We start from the raw sequence: 18,941 nt of genomic DNA, 5'->3' as shown, positions 1-18,941 counted from the left end.
TTCGCTAATTTGAAGCACGTGTGGCACAAAGACAAGTAAGATCGATAAAAGGTTCGTGATATTAATACAAGAAGGGTTTGAAGGCAAAAAGTCTAATTGTCATGTTCGCTAGACATAGAGTCGCACTCTACATCCCACTTCCGGCACCAGGAAAAGCCTTCAACAGGGTTGCATCGTACTTAATCAGCTCGGGGCAACCAAGCTCCGCAATAATCGGGTCTAGAACAGAAGCCAACTTTTGCACAGCGACCAAGACGTTGCCAACTAATCCGCGGAGGACGTCAGGAGCAGCTTCGCTGGCAGCCTGGAACGCAAGGCACATTAGGTTATTACCCTCGAGAAGCGTCTGCGCGTTGAGAACGTTGCCTGTCAAGTCATCAACATCGACGCCAGTGAACGTATTTGGCTGGCCAGTGTTTCCGCCGATTCGGATTAATTCGGGGTGGGCTTTTTCGAGCGAAAGGGCTTCGGAAGTGAAGGCCAGGATGCTGTAGTCGTCGCCGATGACGCGGCGGTACCACTGTGATGTGTGTTAGCGAATGCAAGCGGATGGTGTTACCGTGGGTACTCACGTTCTCGGGGATCTTCTCTTGCCCACGAGCCCACTTGTAATTACCTTTCTCTCCAGTAACACCCTGGAATGACATGAGTGTCTCGGCATCAAGGTAGCCTTCTGGGTTTTCAGCAGTGTGGTTGGCGAAGAAACGGTAGGTGAATTGATATGTCGCGGGGTTAAGCGCAAGGGCCGTGAGTGGGCCTGAGAAGTAATGTCCATTCGTAGCAATCGAGTGCTTCGTGCGGTCAAGGCGGAACGCGGTCAAGACGGGGATATCAATCCCGTTCTCGCCGAGAGGCATAGAGAGGAGCTGCTCGAAATAGTCCAAGTTGAGAGAGATGGGGTTGCCACTACGAGTAATGAGTTATGCTGACCATGCAACATGCAGAAGAAACGGGAATGACATACGTTGAGTACAAGTCCCCCCGCGTGGGAGATCCATCAACCTCGAAGCGGTTGTGTGACGCACTCAGGCCTTGTGGTTCTCCGAGAAGGCCGAGTGATGAGGTGACACCGCCTAGGAGTCCACCAGTCTTAGGTTTGCCGCCAATTGAAAAGGAGGTGAGATCACCGGCCATGACGGCGGAGTAGACTGCCAGAAATGCGGAAAGATCCAGGCCCATGCCAAACACTGACGTTGTTAGCAGTCCGTGAATAAGAGCGTAAAGGCATGCAGACCTTCATTGGCGGCCGTCGTCATTTGTGTGATTGTGGAGATGCCATTTCGGGGAAGGTAACCGTGGTTTGCCATCACGTTGATACCAGGACAGGGTCCACGGAGATCATTGGGGCCTGGCGCAATCTGACAACGAAGTCGTTAGCAAATGCAACTACATGTCGCGCATCTCGGTAGGGCTACTCACGTATTTATGGTCACCAGTGATACTGATGCGCTGAGCCTCTGCGTTGAATGCACGTTTGACGTGGGTACCCGATCGCTTACTCTCGAAATCTCTTGAGATATTCTCTGTCAAAGCGGTGATTTCCGCAAGGGTCGCTTCACTGATGTCGCCTTTGAGCATGCTCGCAGGGAAGGCGAAGGTCGCCAATGAGAAGAGCGATGCGCTGCATAGTACTGAGACCCTCATGTTTGCAACAACAAGCTCGGATGTTCGGGAAAGAGTGTGAAGGAAGGACGTGTAGTTGGATTGAGGAAGATGCGGTCAGCGACAGGGACGGATCGTTTAAGTTTCATAGTGGCAAATGAGTGCTGCACATACGTGGGCCGCCATGACTCTCATCTAACTGTCGCCGATAGAGATGCCAATCCGGGGTCAGGTACCTTCCAGCACAGTCATGACAGCCCGCTTTACTTGCTTCAAATCGCAGGGTGGAGGGCCTGAGCAAAGAGATCGACGTGGGCGTTCTCTCTGCACGCCTTGACCAGCCGTAATCCGCTCGCGCGAGCCATATGGTTCAGTCCGTTCCCGGGTTTGCTAAATCCCGCGACTGGTGTTAAGGAGAATAAAGCGCTCGAGCCTTGCCTAGGCAAGAAGTTAGGCTTGCACTGGGTACATCGTAGGAATGTCGAGCGAGTGTCCCAAGACTTTTGAGCCCTGAACGGCGATCCAAGCGCGCCGGACCGTGTTCGGGTGGGTACCTAGGTAGTTAAGCCTCTAGATCGGCAGCTAGATCTCGCCTTTTTTACCGCATTTGGCTGACCAACGTTGTACAGAGATGATGAACGTTGCCCGCATCGATCAAAAGCGGGTTATCTATTTTCAACACGCGTGAGGCTGCAAGAAGATTGAGTGATCTATGCATCCCGCCCTCGCCCTACTTCCATGCGGCGGAAATGGAGATTGCGCAGGTGAACACCTGGGCATGTAAACCCGCCGGCAATAACACATCGGGCCAAGACGCATCCGAGACCAGCGCATGTGGTCTAGCGGGCATGATGTCTACCTAGGCCGTCGTTCATACGTGCTAGGAGGTTGAAGGTATATTCCTCGCTACCCAAGTCAGAGCCCAACGCAGGGACAACGTCGGACTGAAGACGTTATAGTTTCCAAAAGCCGATCATGGGTAACAAGCCACTTTCGGGGACCAATGCAACAAGATCGGTGCATTACCCGGCGTGGGCTCCAAGTAGGGTCGCATGCGAGTTCAAGTCTCGCGCAGAGAGACCCCACTGCATGATTGGCGGCGGACAATGATACCTACGTACTATTCTAAGCGTCCCCACAAGCATATGCCAAGTTTGTACTTCAGAACAGCCCCAATGTTCTAGTTTGCGTTATAGGAGACGGATCTCAGCCGGGTACCCACCACCCAAGGAAAAGGGTGAATACCGGCCACTACCCAGGTGGCCAAATTACATCCGCAACCCTAAGTATACTCGACATCGTTCGATATAAACTGGATCCTTGTCCCACGTCAGCATCGTAACGAAGCACCACAACTGGATCTTGATATAGCGCCAAGGAGCATTCGCTTCAATTCCTTCTCCTTTGCGTTATTCTTGAGTCCAATCCAAATGGCTGCCTACGATTCTTGGGTTAGCAACCCAGACGAGAGCCATGGACCGCTCATGTCCGTCGTCACCTGGTCGCTCGTTTCTGTTTCCGCAGTCTTTCTGTTCTCGCGGCTTTATATTCGGCAGCGTCAAGGGAAGCTGTGGCTGGACGATTGCACACTTTCCGTCAGTTGGGTAAGTGCCACAACATCCCTAAGCAAAGAGCAGCTGACTCATACGACATAGATCTTACTTCTGGTCCAAGTTACCATAAACCAACTGTCTATCAACATAGGCTACGGAAAACATACACTTGACCGTAAGTTGCCAAAGGAGAATTGCACATTTCACAGCTCGGAACGCTAATCTTCACGCTAGTCGATTTGCGCAATCTTGATAAAATGATGTATATCGGCGCGGCGGAACTGACGATATATACCGTCGCTATTGCGCTCAGCAAGATCTCCTTTGGACTCACTTTGCTTCGGTTGACGGACGGACGGGTCAGACTTTTCGTAATCTTTGCGATCTCTACCCTGGCGATTTTCGCAGTCCCTGCCACCGTCATACCATGGGTACAATGCAAACCGCTGGCCAAAACCTTTGTGGATCTCATACCGGGCGAGTGCATTGACAAGCATCCCTCTGTCGTGTATGGGCGTTTCCAAGCTGGTGAGCAGACAGCCTCAAAGTGTGTACCCTGATTCCTCAGCTGACATGCGACGCAGTGTGGTCAGCACTTATGGATGTGTGTCTTGCTGTGCTGCCGTGGAAAATCCTTTGGAACCTGCAAATGCGTACCGCAGAGAAGATCGGTGCAGGTGTCGCTATGAGTCTGGGAATACTGTAAGTTCATGCATCGTCGGATTGAAGACTGCGCTGACTTGGTCGAAGAGCTGGAGTTACGTCAATTATCAGATCCACATACATTGAGAAATTGACAGTCCAGGATGTATCATGTAAGGCATCTCAAGGCGTGCACGGATCATTGCTAACAGCCACAGATGAATCGTACAACTCCATCATATGGGCCGTCGCAGAGTGTTCCATGGCCATCGTGGCTACCTCGATTCCCGTACTTCGCGTCATTTTCAGGCAGGCGTTCAACTCGGCGATGGAAGGCTACACGGGCCAGAGTAAAAGCAAATCAAGATCGAACCCTTCCAACGCTGGGAGCTCGGGGAACCGATTGAGCACACGACAATTGAGCAAGAAGACGCCAGATATATCGGTCAGCGGAGAATCTGTGAAGGAAGTGTTCGGACGTGGATCACGTGGATCCAAGAACTATGTAGAGCTAGATGATTTGGTAGTCGACGAGGCGACTGGGCGCGCTACTGCTTCGTCTCTAGAGTCTCTGGCAAACGATGGCGAGCGCCATGTGCTAAACTGGCACGTGTAGCTTGCTCTGGGATTACCTAGGTAGCGCGGACAAGTCGCATAGGCTCATCAATCCATCACTCCTGCTGCTGGGGGCTGTATTATTCATAAACAACATGGAGTCAATCATACCATCAATCCCGTCATCATAGTGGTGGCTCCAGATGTCGGCAGAGAAGGGGTGACGTGGGCTACGCAGACGCGCAAGATGTATGAGATGGACTTTTGGCGAAGCTTTGTAAACGTAGACGCCGGCTTCCTGGAAAGGTTGCATCCTGTATGGCTTTCGTAGCAAGGCGAGCAGACAGCAATGGCAGCTCCTGACAGTTCCTGATGCACTATCCTGTCGGTCAGCAGGGTGGCTTGGCACATGCCGGAGCGGATGTACATGTACGTGTGTTGTGCATGGGAGAGCCCCCACGGAGCCCTGCCTGAAAGGGCAAGGCGTGTGTGGGAAGCAGGGCGGGTCGAAAGCGTGCGAGGGCGGCACCCTGAGCGCTGCCCCTCATGACCGGCGGCGGAGGCAGAGATTTGCAAGCACCATCTGGACGCCGCCCGAGCACGCGATCAAGCTTTGCGACGCTGGGCGCCGGCCAACCGCCCGTCAGCCCCCGAATGCGGCGCTCCCGACACCAGGTACGCGACGACTGACCTCTCCGCCCTCTACCAGCACGCGAAGGCGACCGACGCCAGCCCGGCACATGCCCAACGCGGAACTGCAGTCGATGCTTCTCACCGCCGACGCGGGCCTGGCCGAGGTCCCCGGCTGCACCAGAGAGCAATTGGACGCCCTGGCCCGCAGCGTCGAGCTGAGGAGGCAGCAACTCGAGGCCGACATCCGGGACTACATCGCGGCCAAGCAGGCCGAGCTGCGCAGACATGGCCACGAGGTAGGCGTCCCGGCCCCTTCTCTGCGTGCCGTGAGAGACTGATTTGGGTCTAGCTTGCAGACCGGTACCGCGACATGGCATGCGACCAGCAGCCTGCGCCTGCAGTGCCAGAGCAGAGCTGCCTAGGGCCTGCCCAGGGCCCTGCTGCACCGCTCGACCCGGCGCCCGACGACAGGATGCGGCACAAGAAGCACACGCGCGTGCACAAGCGGGAGCGCGAGCTCTATGGACTCGTCACGCCCGTCTTCCTTCCCTTGCTCGATGCGCGCGACAGCTCGCCCGAAAAGAAGAAGACGCCAGCCGCAGGACATGCTGAGCACGCCCGAGACGACCGGAAGCCTACCAGCGACGCCCTCGACACCGCGGCCATGGCGCTGGGAGAGCCAGCCCAGCTGAGGCTGCCAGCCAAGAAGTCTGCGCTGCGGCACAAGGACACGCCTCGATCGCGCCGGAAGAGAGTCAGTCTGGTCATCCATGGCCAGACCGTCCTTCCCGCAGACACCGTCGCCGAACCACCTCTGGCTTCGCCCAGCAGCGTCGCAACATCGGCTTCCACCTCGACCGCTTCGCTCGACGACATGATAGATCCGCGACTCACCACCCCGGACCCGCCAGTCCATGTCCAACGCCCTGACGCCGTGCACCACAGCCTACCTCTCCCCATGACTAACGCCATCAACTCGGCTTCAAAGCTCCTCTCCGAAGCCCCGACACCCATATCCGTCGCCGCCGCCCACATCCCCCCAGTTGCCTCCCCACGGTCCCCCAGCATACCTTTGGGCCCTACACAGACCGCGACACCCACATTCCTTGACCCTTCGCCCGCTCTGCACCAACACATCACGCAAACGATCCCGGACACCGCAGGTCCAGACCCCATCTACTCGACCGCACCAGCTACGAGTGCTGAACTCGAAATTGACGACCTCGCAGACGACGACACGAATTTCGATACTTACGTCGGCGGCTTACACGGGAGTGGTGTTGACGATGTGGATCAAGCGGGTAGTTACGGATATCCGAGTAGTCTGGGAGCCAGCTACATGGAGAGCTATATGCAGAACCGACCATTGAGCGTGAGGATGCAGGCTGCGAACAAGGCGGGCTTGGCTGACGAGGAGAAGAGGAAGCTGCTCGAGCAAAGAGACAACGACGAGGCCGAGGCTGAAGCTGAAGAAGAAGAAGAAGATCACAGCAACAGCACGAGTGCGGGGCATAAGGCTGTTGACGCAACCGAGGACAATTTCATGGGAGATATGGACGACTTCTGAGATTGGATGCCACATCCTTGTATATACGCGCGACCTTTCGATCCTTACGCAATCTTGTTTGTTAGACACTAGGCATTTCATGTACACGACAATATCTACGGACCCTTTATACAGCCCTGTTTGGTTTACTCTGGCTCGAAGAGATGCTCACACTTTAGTCCCGCTGGCTAACCTGCTGAACTCGATTTACGACTCTATCGAGCAGGCTGACCATCTCATCGCTCACGAATCTGGGGTCGTCTTGTTGGATAAAGTGGCCACAGCGGACAGCTGTGATGGGACCTATGGCTTTGCCTTCGTCCGTGATGCGACAGAGACCTTCGTTGTAGCGACGCCAAGCGGGGTTGGCATAAGTCATGGTCAGAATCTTGGGTGTCTGCATTGTACCCTCGTCTATTTGCCGGGTTAGTCTCTGTAGTCCAAGCGTCGACTTGGAAAGAGACAGGTACGTACACGACTGCTCGGCAAACGTTTCCCAGTCATGACCTACGACTGTGAGGTACGGGCCTCTGCCCAAGTAGCCCTCGAGTTTTGGTGCATCTGCGTAGGGTAATAGTTGTTGCAGATTACGTCTGGATAACCCCTCTTGACTAGGAACGTCGGGATGGAATATCCTTCTATACTTTTCTCTGGTAGCTCGTACTTCGTCTTGTGTGACACCTTCGGGTAGTGTGTGCGAGTTGAAGTCTGGTGCATCGGGGTCCGGCCACAGGTCTTGGTAGTCCGAGTTGGCCATGATGCTGTCCAGGAACAACAAACCAGATACGGTTCCTGGATAGCATTGCGCAAAGAGTCTTGCAAGTGCGCAGCCGATGCTGTTGCATACAAAGATGAGACAGGGGTAGTGCGTAGGTTTGTTGACGTCAAGGTGTTCCCTCCAGATTTGTAGGGTAAATTGCTTCAGTGCTTTGACTGCAGATATCGCGTCGTGTCCGTGGGACGGGGGTGGTTGCTGGTCGTCGGGATCAGGATCTGAATCTCCTTGACCATATCTATCGTAGCTCAACAGAGCAGGATACGGTAGACGCCCCACTATTCTCTTTTCCAGAAAGCTGCGCATGGCAGGATCCCATGAGCTTCTTGGCATCATGAGCCCGTTGAGGAAAACGATGAGCGTTTGCGAGAAAGGGTTCGGATGGCCGCCGTGAGGTTTGGATGCAGGGTAGTATGTGTAGTGCAAACGTGCACCGGGCTTATTGTCCAGTGCCAGTGAGGAAACCTCGGCATCCGGAAATGGTGGAAGGTCATCTTCGGATGAGTTCATGCTACCGGGGAATGGAATCGCGTAGCTGCGATTGTTCATGGAGTCGTGTTCCCGAGCTGTGTTGATGGGGTCTGCTTGTGCCGAATTGGTACCTGGTGAATTAGCCTGGTCCATGGTAGCAGGCTTTTCCCTTGTTGCCGGCCCTCCTCTTTCTTTCCTGGTCAAGCCTGAGTACTTGAGTTGCGGAGAGATGTACGGGAATGCATCCATGGCCTGGCGCAGTGGGGGCGTAGCGATTACCAGCCATGCAAATTGAGTAGGGGCGATGTGCAACTGAAGCGGAAGACGCCGGAATGGGGTCTATCGGGCAGACAGAGACGGCTGCAAGATTCAGGAACGAGTAGGCAGCTGTTGTGTTCACGGAGGCTAATTCGAGAGTGCATTCAGCAACACATTACCCCTCTTCGCGTCCAAGGCGAGAGAGAAGAGCAGGATCTAGGTCTCGATCGGAGCCAGGGCCTATGCTGCCAATGAGCTCTCACGTGTAGGCGTGTTCCATGTCGCCAAGGGTAGCGATGTTCAAAAGGGTTACGAGGTCGACCAAAGTGGTGCGCGCGCGGTATCGGTCGAGACGATGATGTCGCGAGATGGCGCGAGATGGCGCGGGTCACGGGCACCCGCTCATGGCAGCCGAGCGCGAAGGCGGGTGGCTTGGAGATTCTGGCAGACTAAGAAACAAAGCGTGAAACCAGAAGCGAGCGCTGCAGGAGAAGGAACCTTGGAAAACACACGGCGCTGCAATGGGTGGGGGCGACGTATGCAGCCAGGAACCGGCGGCTATGACGTGGGCGGGTTCCCCTTCACCGTAGCCGCGTGCCGCGTCGCTGCATGTGCGCTGGCTGCGTCCCCTTGATATGAGCAACATCTCACCCACGCCGTTGCTGCCAGCCGCTTCCCACCGCCCAGTCTTACGCCCTCCACTCCGACGCATCCCGCTTTGGCTCATCTCTTCACCACCCGACGCTGCCCACGAGCCCGCAGTGTGCAGTAGGTTCGCCTTGGAGAGTTGATGCACCCTGACCATGTGAGAGATGGACTATACCAAGTGCATGCACGACATAGACTGACTCGGTATCTTCACCTTTGCAGGCCATACGCCGACGCTCACACCCAGACCGTCTGGGCTGGCCTTTGCAGGATGCATGTCCGCCCTGACATCCTCTTCACGGCACCCGACACTACCACTCCGCCCGCCGAGATGGTAACGGACAAGTTGCAGGGCCTCGACAACATGGTGACCGGCGCCCAGCTGGGCACCCTCGACTCCAATGGCGCCTCGTTGCAGAGCCTGCTCCAGAGGCGACACAGACGGCCGGGCATGCCCACGCGCATCTCTCTGCCCCCGGCTGATGTCGACGACCAAGTCCTCCCCTCTCCGCCTCCGACCCACGCTCTCCTCTCCCCGTTGCCCGAAGCCAACAAGCGCTTTGCCGGCCACACTCCGCTGATTCCACGCGCCCTTTCGCCAGTGCAAGACGAGCAGCCCGCTGTGCAAGACCCGCCTGCCCAGGAAGAGCAAGCGGGCACACCGCCAGAAGACCAGCCCTTGATAGGCCCACTGATGCTGCCTACCAATCCCGTCGATGGTGCAAGCGACCACATAGCACTCGAAGTGCTGGACGATGTACTCGAAAAGGTTGCCAAGGACCAGGACAGGTTCAGCAAACTCAAGGGTGCCCCCGACCCTGCAGCTCCCCCCGCACCCGCCGAGAACGCCCAAGAGGACTTGCCATTAAGTCACAAGGCATCGGCCGCATCGCGCAATCCGTGCGCCACCAAACTTGTCGACGGCGTCAGGCTCAAAAGCCCCCCTTTGAACTTTGGAGCGCCCATTGGTCAAGTATAGTCTGCTTCCCAGTCGTAATCGCGAACCGCCTCGTCATCTCGCAAGAACAGCACGGCTCAGACCCCGGGAGACCTGCCCCCAGAATTCGCGTTTTCCTAGTGCATTTGCATGGTGTTTGACAGGGGATTGGATCGGAGCATGGGTGGCGTTTGGGTAAACGGAACACATCACAGCACTTGGGAGCGATACTCAGTGACATATACTTATACAAGGCACCAAGACATTCATCGCAGGCTATAGACTACCAGCCCAGCATCAAGAATAGAGGAACGGCTCCACAGTTTCTCTGGATAGCTAATCCTTTCCATGCTTGTCCTTATCACCCAAAACTCCTCTCGCCATCTCTAACTGCTCATCTGTTTGCACGACTAATGTCTTGTACCTCGCATCGCGAACACTGATATCTGTAACCACATGCTCGACCTGCTCCGCATTCTTCTCCTCATCGAGAGCGAAACCTAGGCACCTGACTCCATTCACTACGGCCTGCCTCAACTTCCCTCCCTTCTCACCAATACCCCCGGCAAAGACAAGCGCATCGACCTCACCATCCAATTTGGCAAAGTACGGTGCGACATAATTCAAAATGCGATCAACAAAGATGTCAAACGCAAGCTTGTCCTCTTTTCTCTCTGAAGAACTAATCTTCCCGAAATCCGTAGTACCAGTCAAACTCTTCCATCCGCTCTTTTTGTTCAGAATCTCTTCGGCTTGCGTAATGTGCAGTTTTTCGCTAGAACTGTGCGACGGTTTGCCAGCGCTATGCGTGTAGTGGAACATGAGAGAAGGGTCGATGGAGCCCGAGCGCGTAGCACCTGGTAAGCCAGCGAGGGGCGTCAGACCCATTGTCGTGTCGAGCGACTTTCCACCTTTGATGCAGCATGCCGAAGCGCCGGATCCGAGATGCAGGGCGATTATGTTGGTTTGTTCGAGCGGCTTGCTCAAGTGTGTTGCTACCGCCTTGGCGATGAAGGAGTAGCTTATGCCGTGGAACCCGTATTTGCGCAGCTTGTTCTTGTGGGCAACGGTTTGGTCGATTGGGTAGGTGCATATGTAGTCTGGGAGCGTATTGTGGAAGGATGAGTCAAAGTAGGCAATGTTTTTCGCATGAGGGAGGATGTCTGCCACGGCTCGGACGATGGTGAGAGCGGGTGCATTATGAAGAGGTGCTAGATCCGAGAGTTGTTCAATGTGGTGGTATGTTTCTTTGTCAATGACCTGGCTTCTGGGGTAGTCTCCGCCATGCACTACGCGATGGCATGTGAAATGTATGTCTTCTTTTCGGTTGAGCTCGGGAAGACCTTGGTCGTTGGTCAGGTGGTCCAATATGTAGCGGAATCCGTCTTCTTGTGAAGTGACATGCTCCAGTTCTTGACCATTGATCTTCTCGTCTCCGCGCTCGTACTTTAGCTTCGAGGGCGGCGCGGTAAGTCCTTCGACGGTAGCTTCAGCGAGTTGTTTCGGTACCGAGGAGCCATCTTCTGGAGTCTTGTAGACGGATATCTTGACGCTAGAGGATCCTGCGTTGATCGAGAGAATAATCTCAGGCATTGTTGTGGTTGTGGACCGTGCAGATAATGGTCTCCAATATGGCAATGGTATTGTTGCTCTGACAATGCTAAAAGCGATCAGGAAGTTTGGTATTCTACCGGAGCTCGAGCGCAGCAGCTAGGTAGTTCTAATGTGGAGTAACAATGACGTCGTTGGCAAAAAGGAAAAGGACAGTCTAAGTAACAGCTTTCTTGGGCAAACCAGAAATCAGACACACTTTGGAGCACCTAAGGCATCACGCTATATAAATATATATCAAAACTCGATGTCGCGATTTGGATGACTTGGTGGAGCGTGATGTGGCTGAGGAGGCGATGCTAGCAGCGACAGCCCCGCCATTGCCTCTCGCGCGACCAGCCCTCGGCCAGCTACACCGCCGCCTACACGCGCACCACACACCTTGCACCATGCAGTCGCTGCCAGACGCGCGATCGCAAAGCTTCGAGGAGCTCTATGGGCCCCCCGAGAACTTCCTGGAGATCGAGGTAGGCTTGCCAGAAGCTGCGATGCCCCGATGCTGTCCCGCCGCCCTGCTCACAATTGTCGCGTGCACAGGTCCGAAACCCCATGACACACGGTGAGTAGACGGCACATGTCGAGCGCGCGAGCGGGGGCTGATGCGCTGCCTAGGTGTCGGCCGTGGCATGTACACGACGTACGAAATCGTTATGCGCACCAACATCCCCGCCTTCAAGCTCAAGTCGTCGACGGTACGCCGTCGCTACAGCGAGTTTGAGGCTTTCCGCGACATCCTCGAGCGCGAGTCGGCGCGCGTTACAATACCACCGCTGCCGGGCAAGGTGCTCACCAACCGCTTCTCGGACGATGTCATTGAGCACCGACGCGAAGGGCTCCAGCGCTTCCTCCAGATTGTCGTGGGCCATCCGTTGCTGCAGACGGGCAGCAAGGTGCTGGCTGCCTTTGTGCAGGGTCAGTAGCCATCCAGCGCTGCGACGGCAGTGACGACGACGACGACGACGACTAACATGCAGCAGATCCCAACTGGGACAGACACGCGTGGTAGACACGCCTGACCCGACTACTGCAGAGGGCGGCTACCAACACTTGATATCAGATTGCCGCATTTCCTGCGGTACGGAGCAACGGGCGTTCTTGTTGGGCTTTCACGTGGGGCTTTGTGTACCTTGTCACGAGTAGCAGCAGCGAGCCAATGTCTATAGTTCCATCATCATCCCATGCAATCCACGCAGACGTCCATGGCTGGGGACGAGCGCCGGCTACAGCGATTGCTATCAACTTGACATCAGCGGCGACCCTCCTCCGCGCAGCGCTAGCGATGCAACGAGCAAGGCGCGGGGGTTAGTAACAAGCAAAAGTTTTTGGCAGCCGAAACGTCTTAACCCTGCATGTTCCCGACCTCGTGGCTCCGTGCATCTTCTACCCATCTTTCTAGATTTCATCCTATCGCAGACAGTACTTGTAGTCATGGGCATCCCATCACAACCAGCGTCCAACGCCATCATCTACCTTACCCTGGGCGCTTTCCTGTAAGCTCACACCAGCGACTCCGCGGGCGATCAGTGGGAACGAGGGCACTAACTGTGTGGGAATAGAGTGCTAGGATGTTACGTCGCATGGCGATTGCGACACCAGTCCAAGACCGAATGGCTGTCTAGTAACCGCACACAAAAGGGTCAGAAAACCGTCGCATCGCACGCTTGCAGCCAGACTTTGGCGTTCCTGCCCTACAAACAAGAGCCACTGGCTGACTTTGCGGCCTAGGAGTCCCGCTCGCTTTCAACTTCATCGCTAGTGGTGAGTGCATTCGTGCACCCAGCGTGCTTCTTGCCACGTGAACAAGCAGCGGCAGTATCGGCTTTTCCATCGTTGCCACGACGTCCAGCATTCGACGTTGATGGCGAGATGCTTCAATTCAAAGCAATTCGCGTCTCCATGCTTGGCCAAAGCTGGATTAAAATCCTCTAGGTTCGTATTGAGATCTCTCACAGGAGCCACTTCCCCTTGCTACTGCAGCCTTGTAGAACTCTTTGCAGTTCCCCATCGCATGTGGGTACATGGGAGGTGGTCTTTTGTGCGGCTACACTGCGGGCGCCGAACCAGAGCTGGGCTCGAAACACGCCTGGCCGTCTGTCTTGTGCGTAGTTTTGAGCCTGGTGAAGGGGAAGCTGAGAAGTACCGTAAGAACTCGATCAAGATAATACTTGCGTGAGGAACGTGCTGCCGCTACTTTCCCCCTTTGCACCCCCCTCCCAACTCTCACTCGTGCAAACGGCTGACCTAGGTTTCTTCTTTAATCACAGCTCTCGGATCCGGTATCTTGTTCACGTACCCTCAGATCGCTACCATTGCTGGTGTACAGGGTCTCTTGGTTTACGCGCTATCATCGTCCCTGCCCTTGTTGGTCTTTGGCGCGTTGGGTCCCATCATTAGACGGAAGTGTCCTGAAGGCTTCGTGCTGACGGAATGGACAAGGCAGCGCTACGGAGCTATCGGAGGACTCTTTCTGAGCGTCTGCACGCTCATCACTATGTTTTTGTACATGGTCGCTGAGCTCTCGGCCTTGCAGCAAATCGTCACTCTACTCACGGGTCTGAACGGTCTTCCGGTTGTCATTGTGGAGTGTGCTGTTACTACCATCTACACCTGTAAGATTTGTTGCAACTCTAACTACGAGCATCAACTAAAACTTTACTTCAGCACTCGGGGGCTTCAAAGTCTCCTTCGTAACCGACAACATCCAGGGCGTTATGGTCATCGGCCTTATCATCATGGGCGTCATTGCTGTCGGCGTAGAAACAGACATCGACCGCTCCCTCATCGACCAATCCCGATACCTCGAATCCAGCCTCCTAGGCTGGCAACTTATCTACATCCTCCCTGTCGCCATTTTGTCAAACGACTTCTTCCTCTCAGGCTTCTGGATGCGTACTTTCGCCGCTCGCACGGACAGGGATCTCTGGATTGGTGTCTCACTCGCCAGTATGGGCGTACTGATTATCCTCACTCTGCTAGGTGTGGGAGGAATGCTTGCAGCATGGTCTGGTGCGTATACCATTGGCGACGAAGAAAACGGCTCTTTGGCCTTCTTCTTGTTGCTAGAACGGCTGCCTGCGTGGGTTGTCGGTGTTGTTCTCGTCATGACCATCTCGCTTTCCACTGCTGCATTTGACTCTTTCCAATCAGCCATGATCAGCACGGGAAGCAACGATTTCTTCCGCAACAAACTCAACATCTGGATCATCCGCGCGTGCGTTGTGGCGCTCATCTTCCCTGTTGTCGTCGTGGCTCTGCGCAGTCCCGATATCCTGCAAATTTTCCTAATCAGTGATCTTGTCAGTGCAGCGGTTGTACCTTGCCTCGTCATCGGGCTGAGCGACAAGTTTTACTTCTACCGGGGTTTCGACTTTGTTATTGGAGGCCTTGGGGGTATCTTCACCATCTTCTTGTTTGGGCTTGTCTACTACAATGGCGATGTCACTCTAGCCGGGAACTTGCTGTTGTTGGAAGGTGGATTGTACGCAAATGACTGGAGCGCTTTCGGTGAGTGCAAGCTATTCCGGCGCCCATGACGATTGCTAACAACGACGAGGTGCTTTCGTAGCAGCGCCCTTCGGAGGTCTTCTTTGGGCTTTTGCTGCTTGCGCTCTCCGCATCGGGTTCCTCTGGATCAAGGCCAAGTTTCAGGGCCGTCGCTTCGACGCGTTTGACCGACCTCTTCCACGAAACATCGATAGACCTGGTGCTTTCGACGAGCACGATGGTGAGGCTGTGGTTGAGCATAGCAGCATCGAGAATGGCAGCAACGGGAAGTTCTTTTAAGACCGTGCAGATGTGGAGGGTAAAAGTGAGTAAGGGAGTGCACGTGCGAAGTCAGGATGACCAAACAGATGTAAATAATCGGTTTTTGCATTCTTGACATGTACCATACATAAGAGGGAATGAAAGAGGCAGTAAAGGGTGTTGGTCGAACCACGGAGAAGTTGGACATTCGAGCTCGTGGCAACAAGTACGGGGAAAGATTATGATCAAGTACGCAGTGGTGTATTTTAGGAATCTATACGGATGAGTCGGATCGTATTTTACTCTCACATGTAGTGGAGAATGCCTGTAAATACAGCGTGCTTGCTACATACAAAAAGAAATGATGGCAGATATCTGTAACCGAGATGGAGGAGCTAAGACGCAGCTTCCAGAAGAGACACGGGTGGCGTCGCGTGGAGCTGAGGTGGGGGCGGGGCAGCTTGGCAGGGTCCATGACGGAGCTTCGCGCTGTTGGAAATATCTGACGTTCCAGGCACCAGACGTCTAGAAGAAACGTTTGTTACCACCCACCTGCACTTTGCACACTCTACCGAATCTTCCCAACAGGCATTTCCTCCACACCACCATCATGCAGATGCCAGACATGCCCGTCAACGTCCCAATCGACGACCCCAACGCCGACACGGAATGGTGAGTCAAACCACCATCAGGTGATGGCGAAAGACACAGTACTGAAACTAGCGCGTCAGGAACGATATTCTCAGGAAACATGGCGTCATCCCCGAGAAGCCGCCATCGCCGACACCCATGATTCAGGAGGCGCTTGAGCAGGCTCGCGAACTCGCACACGAGAACCGTTTAGAGGGCAAAGACATGGACGAGCTGGCCGAGCTAGAGGATGAAGAAGACGACGACTTTCTCGACTCGTACCGCCAAAAGCGCATGGCCGAGCTTGCATCGATAAATACCGCCTCGGTGTACAACCAAGTCTATCATATCCAGAAACCCGACTACTCTTCCGACGTCACCGAAGAGAGCAAAAAGGCATATGTGCTGGTCTTGTTGACGAGTTCGACGGGCACAAACACCGAGTCAAGAGTCATGATTGAGCATTGGAGGGAGTTGGCAAAGAGATTTGGCGATGTCAAGTTTTGCCAGATGAGGGCGGATCTTTGCATCGAGGGGTACCCGGATAAGAACACGCCGACGGTGCTGATCTACAAGGACGGGGATATCAAGAGGCAGATTGTTACGCTGATGCAATTGAAGGGACCGAGGACAAGTGTACAGGGTGGGTCGCGTCCCTCAACTCCTGACGGCAGTCCTGCATTACGGTGTGTTAACTTGCTATGACAGATCTGGAAAGGCTTCTCGTTGATGTTGGCGCCGTCAAATTAGGAGACTCGCGCCTCCAGAAGAAGAGAGACGACGAGGACGCCAACCCTAGCAGGATAAGACAAGGCAATACCGCAGGAGACGACGACGATAGCGACTGGGACTGAAGGCGCACTGATTGGGTATTGTGACGGCTTATTGCCTGGTAGGGTTGTTGACGTCCACGACGTCGACCTCAAAGCTGTCTCCCGGAGATTTGCTTTGTACGCGCCGTATGAGGAACGTCTGGCATTGAGACATGTGTTGGCTTTCCAGGCAGTAGTTGCCGATGGCGGATGCTCGCTTCGCATGGACGTATCAGATACTGTGGCGCCTCGATCGGTGTTGAGTAGATACATTCTGGTCGTGGACTGACCCCTTACTGGTAGACTTGTTCTACGCTGCTGGTTTGAGGTACGAGCGTTGAAGATGGGGAGTCATGTTCTCCGGACGCGGGAGTGTTGGTGGTGAACAAGTCAAGATGAAGAAATTTGGATTTCTGAGAGTCGACTTGCTACGTGGCAGGCTGAGGCATGGGCAAACAAGCACATGGCGTAATAGAATTCTCGCCTTATCTAAAAAAAAGTGTGTTCTCTCATCGCCATCTGTCCAACACTGGAGCGCCCGTCTTGTGGGAAAGCTCGTGCAGCCACCGGACGCCGAGCGCCCAAGGCCCAAAACGCAAAGCCAGCGTGGCAGCGCAAGAGAACAGTAAAAGACGCAAGGGGTATGGAGACAGCAATCATATGAGCTCATCGCCGCCGCAACGGCGCGACTCGTCGACTGCTCGCCAGATGGTGCTCTCTTCAAAGACGGGGCCGTGGCCGTCACACTTGGCGGAGCCTTTCAGGCGCTCGCACACGTCGGCCACGTCAACCAGACCCTGCTTGACGAGCGGATGTTGCTGGATGAGGTCCCAGGCCTGGGCAGCGGGGACCTCTTTCGCCCCGGCGCGGGTGCGTGGATGCTCCTTCGCGGCCGTGTTCACGACGGTGGCGTTGGTCAGGGACTCGACACGGTAGCCTGTGGCTGTTTCTTCGTCGTCGTCGCCGTCGTGGCCATGGTCGTGGACAGGCAGATAGGCGCCCGGCGAGGGGTACGTGGCGGAGAGGGGGCGCGAGGCCGAGGGGGAGCGGCGGGCGGTGGCGCGCAGGATGTCGTTTTCGGTGCGGGCGCGGTCGAGGGCGGCCTTGAGGCGGTCGTTGTCGGACTGCAGCGAGTGGGTGCTGGACTCGAGGGCCGAGAGCTTCGTCTCGAGCTCCTTGACGTGGCGCTCCTTGCGCTCGCGGAAGGCGCGCTGGCTGGAGAGGCATGAGCACGGGGGCGCTGGATGGGGGACGGGGGCGGGACACGTACGCTGCCCTGTTCTGAGCCTTGCGCCTGCTCTGCGCCGGCGTCAGGCTGTCCTTCTCCTCGCTGCTGCTGCGCGCCTGCTGTGGCTGGCCGTCGTCGAGGTCCGCGCCGAGCCCCGAGTCTACGCTGTCGTCTGTCGCGCCAAAGTACGCGTGGGCCATGGCTGCTCGATGTTGCTGCGTGCAGCGTCTGCTAAGTACTGCCTCGACGCACCGCCTGCAGTCTCACACACGCAGCCCCTCGGCACTGTCAGCACCAGCCTCCGTCGCTCGCCGCAGCACCCATCGTCCTCGACGCCTTCACCTCCGCCAGCAGCCCGTACGCCCGCGCTTACACGTCGGCATTGGGCGCCGTCAAGGCTTTCCGAGTTGCCGGGGGGTCACGCCAAGCCAGCGAGAATTTGCATCTAATCTTATCAATCAGCTGTCCCGAGCCGCACTATGCTCCATCCAGCACCGAGAAGCTGTCCGTTTGCTTGTACAGTAGTAACGCGTTCCGCACTGGGAAATCACATGAAATATGCAGCCCGCATTCTTTTCACCTGCCGCCCGGCGCTGGTAAATAACCGTTGTTGCACATCATCTCCTCGCAACACTTGTGCCCACCAATCCACCAACCACCATGTCGCATCACCACAACTTGGACGTTGGCAAAATTGCGCTATTCAACACAACCGCGACCGGCGCCGATCTAGCCTCCCCCACCGCATTACCAGACGCAAAGTCTCCAGGTGTCGCACGCATCGAAGCCCTCAACGCGCACACGTCCTTGATCAACCGCTGCTGCATCTTCTTCGGCATCTTCCTCATTGCGTATGCGTATGGTTTGGATGGGACGCTCCGATACACCTACCAACCATATGCCACTGCGGGATTCCAACAGCATTCCACCTTGGCTACCATTAGTATGTCTGGTGAAATCTGTAGTCATTCCGAGTCACCAACGCTAACATTGACCAAGATGTCTTGAGGAGCGTCATCGCCGCTGCTGCGCAGGTAAGTCTTAGAGTCTGCTACCACGTATAAACCCATGCTCACTGTGTGCTCAACAGCCTACTGCGGCTAAGATTGGTAAGTTGAGTCTTCACACCGATCAAGATATGAGAAACTAACTCGATGGTCACAGCCGATGTCTTTGGCCGCATAGAAGTCGTCATACTCTCCATGCTCTTTTACATCATCGGTATGCACACACCAAACTGGGAGCTTAGCGTTGTGCTCTGGCAGTCGTACTAACACGACCAAAGGTACCGTCATT

The 18,941-nt window shown here is 55.3% G+C and overlaps 9 protein-coding genes across 9 annotated transcripts; 6 read left to right on the top strand and 3 right to left on the bottom strand.

Moving 5' to 3' along the window:
- Nucleotides 1-3,840: 3,840 nt before the first annotated feature.
- J4E93_001882 (uncharacterized protein) lies at nucleotides 3,841-4,413 on the top strand (the record flags this gene model as incomplete). The annotated part of the gene is made up of 2 exons (XM_049339830.1): nucleotides 3,841-3,844; nucleotides 4,016-4,413. 2 exons carry the CDS (start codon nucleotides 3,841-3,843, stop codon nucleotides 4,411-4,413), a joined length of 402 nt encoding a protein of 133 aa, XP_049203787.1.
- A 679-nt stretch (nucleotides 4,414-5,092) lies between these two features.
- J4E93_001881 (uncharacterized protein) lies at nucleotides 5,093-6,552 on the top strand (the record flags this gene model as incomplete). Its single annotated transcript, XM_049339829.1, has 2 exons — nucleotides 5,093-5,281; nucleotides 5,335-6,552. The coding sequence occupies 2 exons, from the start codon at nucleotides 5,093-5,095 to the stop codon at nucleotides 6,550-6,552; spliced, it is 1,407 nt and encodes a 468-aa protein (XP_049203786.1).
- A 154-nt stretch (nucleotides 6,553-6,706) lies between these two features.
- J4E93_001880 (uncharacterized protein) lies at nucleotides 6,707-7,930 on the bottom strand (the record flags this gene model as incomplete). The annotated part of the gene is made up of 1 exon (XM_049339828.1): nucleotides 6,707-7,930. The coding sequence occupies one exon, from the start codon at nucleotides 7,928-7,930 to the stop codon at nucleotides 6,707-6,709; it is 1,224 nt and encodes a 407-aa protein (XP_049203785.1).
- Nucleotides 7,931-9,014: 1,084 nt separating this feature from the next.
- Nucleotides 9,015-9,662, top strand: J4E93_001879 (uncharacterized protein; the record flags this gene model as incomplete). Its single annotated transcript, XM_049339827.1, has 1 exon — nucleotides 9,015-9,662. The coding sequence occupies one exon, from the start codon at nucleotides 9,015-9,017 to the stop codon at nucleotides 9,660-9,662; it is 648 nt and encodes a 215-aa protein (XP_049203784.1).
- A 294-nt stretch (nucleotides 9,663-9,956) lies between these two features.
- J4E93_001878 (uncharacterized protein) lies at nucleotides 9,957-11,213 on the bottom strand (the record flags this gene model as incomplete). The annotated part of the gene is made up of 1 exon (XM_049339826.1): nucleotides 9,957-11,213. The coding sequence occupies one exon, from the start codon at nucleotides 11,211-11,213 to the stop codon at nucleotides 9,957-9,959; it is 1,257 nt and encodes a 418-aa protein (XP_049203783.1).
- Nucleotides 11,214-11,620: 407 nt separating this feature from the next.
- On the top strand, nucleotides 11,621-12,151 carry SNX3 (Sorting nexin-3; the record flags this gene model as incomplete). Its single annotated transcript, XM_049339825.1, has 3 exons — nucleotides 11,621-11,698; nucleotides 11,769-11,790; nucleotides 11,844-12,151. 3 exons carry the CDS (start codon nucleotides 11,621-11,623, stop codon nucleotides 12,149-12,151), a joined length of 408 nt encoding a protein of 135 aa, XP_049203782.1.
- Nucleotides 12,152-13,722: 1,571 nt separating this feature from the next.
- Nucleotides 13,723-15,014, top strand: J4E93_001876 (uncharacterized protein; the record flags this gene model as incomplete). Its single annotated transcript, XM_049339824.1, has 3 exons — nucleotides 13,723-13,840; nucleotides 13,893-14,735; nucleotides 14,785-15,014. The coding sequence occupies 3 exons, from the start codon at nucleotides 13,723-13,725 to the stop codon at nucleotides 15,012-15,014; spliced, it is 1,191 nt and encodes a 396-aa protein (XP_049203781.1).
- Nucleotides 15,015-15,585: 571 nt separating this feature from the next.
- J4E93_001875 (uncharacterized protein) lies at nucleotides 15,586-16,459 on the top strand (the record flags this gene model as incomplete). The annotated part of the gene is made up of 3 exons (XM_049339823.1): nucleotides 15,586-15,647; nucleotides 15,707-16,248; nucleotides 16,314-16,459. The coding sequence occupies 3 exons, from the start codon at nucleotides 15,586-15,588 to the stop codon at nucleotides 16,457-16,459; spliced, it is 750 nt and encodes a 249-aa protein (XP_049203780.1).
- Nucleotides 16,460-17,073: 614 nt separating this feature from the next.
- Nucleotides 17,074-17,845, bottom strand: J4E93_001874 (uncharacterized protein; the record flags this gene model as incomplete). The annotated part of the gene is made up of 2 exons (XM_049339822.1): nucleotides 17,074-17,632; nucleotides 17,688-17,845. 2 exons carry the CDS (start codon nucleotides 17,843-17,845, stop codon nucleotides 17,074-17,076), a joined length of 717 nt encoding a protein of 238 aa, XP_049203779.1.
- Nucleotides 17,846-18,941: the final 1,096 nt, after the last annotated feature.

This window comes from Alternaria ventricosa, assembly GCF_023758065.1.
Source record: "Alternaria ventricosa strain BMP 2768 chromosome Unknown scaffold_2, whole genome shotgun sequence".
Lineage (NCBI taxonomy): Eukaryota > Fungi > Ascomycota > Dothideomycetes > Pleosporales > Pleosporaceae > Alternaria > Alternaria ventricosa.
The sequence above is the reverse complement of the archived record's forward strand: the minus strand, read 5'-3'. Positions and strand labels throughout refer to the sequence as shown.